Below are 3,249 nucleotides of genomic sequence, written 5' to 3' on the forward strand. Positions count from 1 at the left end.
ATTGAAGCTACAGGTAGTGGAGGAGAGTAAAGTAGATTTCTTGAAGATTTTAAAGAGTGCCAACTCCATTATTCCCCATATAGTTCTGGGGAGCACAATTCTCGCGCTGGTGTACCCTCCTTCGTTTACATGGTTCACAACCAGGTCTGTCATGCAAGTTTTTGCTCTGTATTAGTCCAAATTCAGTTATCGATCTGTTAGCATGGAATCTACATCGTTGGATCAATGATCAGTTGAATTTATATTTGAGCTACACTTTGGCAGTATATGAAAGAGATGGTACACAGCCCTGTTCGGCTTCCTTTGGCTTTGGACACTTATCTCCCCCTGATGACAGTATCTAAGACCATTTCGTTGGACAGTTACTTTTTCTCGAACTTACTTCTTGATTGTTCTTCCAGTCCCATAAGTAAGAAATATAGGGGAGGACGTTTTCTCAGAAGTATGCATATAATTGATACCTGAAAAGGCATTTAAAATTATGTGTTGATCCATACTAATCACCATCTTTCCGTTCTCTATATGGTAATGCTTTCTGATTAGGTCTCTGGACTATAGGAATCCTCTTGGTTTATGCTCACTGACAAACTCCGATATCCTTTCTGTAATGATTAATCATTAAGGGTCTACCTCTCACAGTCTCACTTATAAGCTGGCTTTTATTTATGTAATTAGATAGTTTCATGTTTGTGTCAGTAGCACAGTGTTCTATATTTGCACCTGTTATTTACATTCCAGGGTGTGTGTTATTATTGCAGGTATTATGCACCAGCTTTGGGGTTCTTGATGTTTGCTGTTGGTGTAAACTCAACCGTCAAGGATTTTATTGAAGCAATAAAAAGGCCAGACGCTATTGCTGTGGGCTATATCGGACAGTTTGTCATCAAGCCTTTGTTGGGATTCCTTTTTGGCACTCTTGCGGTTGCAGTTCTTAATCTCCCAACTGCTCTAGGTAAGAAATTGATTCATTTTTATATGCTTTAGAAGGAGCATTGCAGAATATGTGGTGAACTCTGCCGTGAACTTCTCTGTAGGCGCTGGTATCATGTTGGTTTCATGCGTGAGCGGAGCACAGCTTTCAAACTATGCAACTTTCCTGACGGATCCACATATGGCTCCTCTCAGCATTGTTATGACATCATTGTCAACAGCTACTGCAGTTTTTGTCACCCCAACATTATCTTACTTTCTTATTGGCCAGAAATTACCTGTAGATGTCAAAGGGATGATGTCAAGCATCGTTCAAATAGTTGTTGCTCCAATTGCTGCTGGATTGCTTCTGAATAGGTATTGCTTTCATTGCTTTGAACTGAAGTACAGGAGACAGCTGTGCTAGATTGGATAGTTCCCTTACTATATTTCTGATCTTTGGTTCCCACTTTGAGTTACTTCTGTTTTCAGGTCTAAATTCATGTTTCTTTATATTACGCAGATTCCTTCCAAGGCTTTGTGCAGCTATTCAGCCATTTCTCCCTCCGTTGTCGGTGTTTGTCACTGCTCTGTGTGTTGGCTCACCATTGGCAATAAATATCAAGGCTGTTTTGTCGCCATTTGGATTAGCCATAGTGCTGCTCCTTTTTGCATTCCACACCTCATCTTTTGTAGCTGGTTATCATCTTGCTGGTACTTGGTTTCACAAGTCAGACGATGTAAAGGCACTACAAAGGACAATATCTTTTGAGACAGGTGACGTGCTCTCCTATTACATGAGGATATGTTCTTTCTAATTTGTTTTGTTTTCTCATCTGTATCTCTTGATGCAGGAATGCAAAGTAGCCTCCTTGCTCTTGCTTTAGCAAACAAGTTCTTCCCAGATCCACTAGTGGGTGTGCCTCCAGCCGTATCGGTATGTGAACTTTTACCCATCCACTAGCCTCTTGCAGATTTATCTCTTACAAATGAAACTTTCCTGTCAATCTGACATTAATCTTGGGGACAGCTATGGATAGGTCAATACATGGTTCCACGGTATTAAAATCTTTTCAGCAGATAAAAAACTTATTACTTTGACCTGATCGACATGAAACTTCGCCTCTGGGCTTAGAAATCAACACAAACTATGTAACTATATTCCAAGAGTAACATTACTTCAGTTCAGCACAATTTAAACTCTGCAAAAGAGGGGTCAATTCTGTTTTGTCTGCAGAGAGATTAATGAGGATCTTACCATTGTTAACTTGATTCATTTCTGCAGGTTGTGTTGATGTCCTTAATGGGATTTGCTCTTGTCATGGTATGGTCCAAGAAAACAGAAGCCTAATAACCCAGTTCAAATCGAAGCAACTCATCTTTGTTTCTGACATCGCCATAACCCGTGATGAAATTTAGTCAGGCTAACTGATCCCCATGGATAGCAATCTAGGAAGGTTCATCATTGGTCAGGATTGCTGCCAAATGCTCATCGTGGCATACAATCTGTCTCGCACTATTTATCTCTGGTCTTGGTTCTGTCGAACTAAGATTTCTAGTGGCCTGAAATTTCTTTTGAGGAATCTAGTGGCCTGAATTCTTGGATGATAGCGAAACCCCATGTGAAAGAACCTCTTTAGGGCTTGTTTGACTGCACTCCTACCTCAATCCAAGTGTGCTGGAGAGAATTGGAGTGACCTAATTGACTCCAACACACATCAGGTTGAGGTGAATACAAGTACAACCAAACAAAGCCTTAACGATTTGTTGAGATGTTGAGATAGATGCATGAAGGGCCTCGTCTCCCGTGGATTGAGAAGAAAGGAAACAAATGGCCTTCCTCTGATTCTTTGGTGTTTGACTAGTTTTTCTGAATCAATTGAGCCCTGCTGTTTCTGCTCGTATTTATCTAGATTAGATGGAATTTTCATGGTTCAAATTTGAAACTCATGTACGTTCCTTCTTTCCATCCGAGTGAGCTTGCAAGTAGTTTTTCTTTCATTAAATTATCTTCCAAATTTACTTTTTTTAATCATGCCGGCATGCCGACCCAAGAGCTGATTTTTTTAGATAATGGACCCCAAGAGTTGATGGAGTTCAATTTCTGGCCCCTTGTCATAGGGTAGATTGTCTCCAACTGCTGTTCATCGAACCATATCAGTTCTCGCATGATTCGTCAGAATTTCTCGTATTCGGCTGCATCCCGATGACAGCGTTACAGGAATACGAGTGACCTACACGTACGGTTGCAGTTATACGCATGTCCAGTTGAGTATCTCCATCGGTGATCCTTAAATCAGGACCTCTATTGGGATTTGAGGACCTCCCTTTCTTTTTCGA

General features: G+C 40.8%; 1 protein-coding gene across 1 annotated transcript; it reads left to right on the forward strand.

The window, feature by feature from the left end:
• The first annotated feature begins 16 nt into the window (after positions 1 to 16).
• Positions 17 to 2,876, forward strand: LOC136531662 (probable sodium/metabolite cotransporter BASS5, chloroplastic). Its single transcript, XM_066524311.1, has 6 exons — positions 17 to 144; positions 759 to 952; positions 1,035 to 1,287; positions 1,433 to 1,686; positions 1,764 to 1,846; positions 2,195 to 2,876. The coding sequence occupies exons 2-6, from the start codon at positions 787 to 789 to the stop codon at positions 2,258 to 2,260; spliced, it is 822 nt and encodes a 273-aa protein (XP_066380408.1). The 5' UTR covers positions 17 to 144; positions 759 to 786; the 3' UTR covers positions 2,261 to 2,876.
• The last annotated feature ends 373 nt before the right edge of the window (positions 2,877 to 3,249 follow it).

Source organism: Miscanthus floridulus, unplaced genomic scaffold, assembly GCF_019320115.1.
Source record: "Miscanthus floridulus cultivar M001 unplaced genomic scaffold, ASM1932011v1 fs_40_2_3, whole genome shotgun sequence".
NCBI classification, from domain to species: Eukaryota; Viridiplantae; Streptophyta; class Magnoliopsida; order Poales; family Poaceae; genus Miscanthus; species Miscanthus floridulus.

Excerpts from the sequence above, each read along its gene's own strand:
- LOC136531662 (XM_066524311.1), top strand. The coding sequence starts at position 787 with ATGTTTGCTGTTGGTGTAAACTCAACCGTCAAGGATTTTATTGAAGCA. Across the intron at positions 953-1,034 it reads TAATCTCCCAACTGCTCTAG|GCGCTGGTATCATGTTGGTT; the intron begins GTAAGAAATTGA and ends ACTTCTCTGTAG. Across the intron at positions 1,687-1,763 it reads GACAATATCTTTTGAGACAG|GAATGCAAAGTAGCCTCCTT; the intron begins GTGACGTGCTCT and ends CTCTTGATGCAG.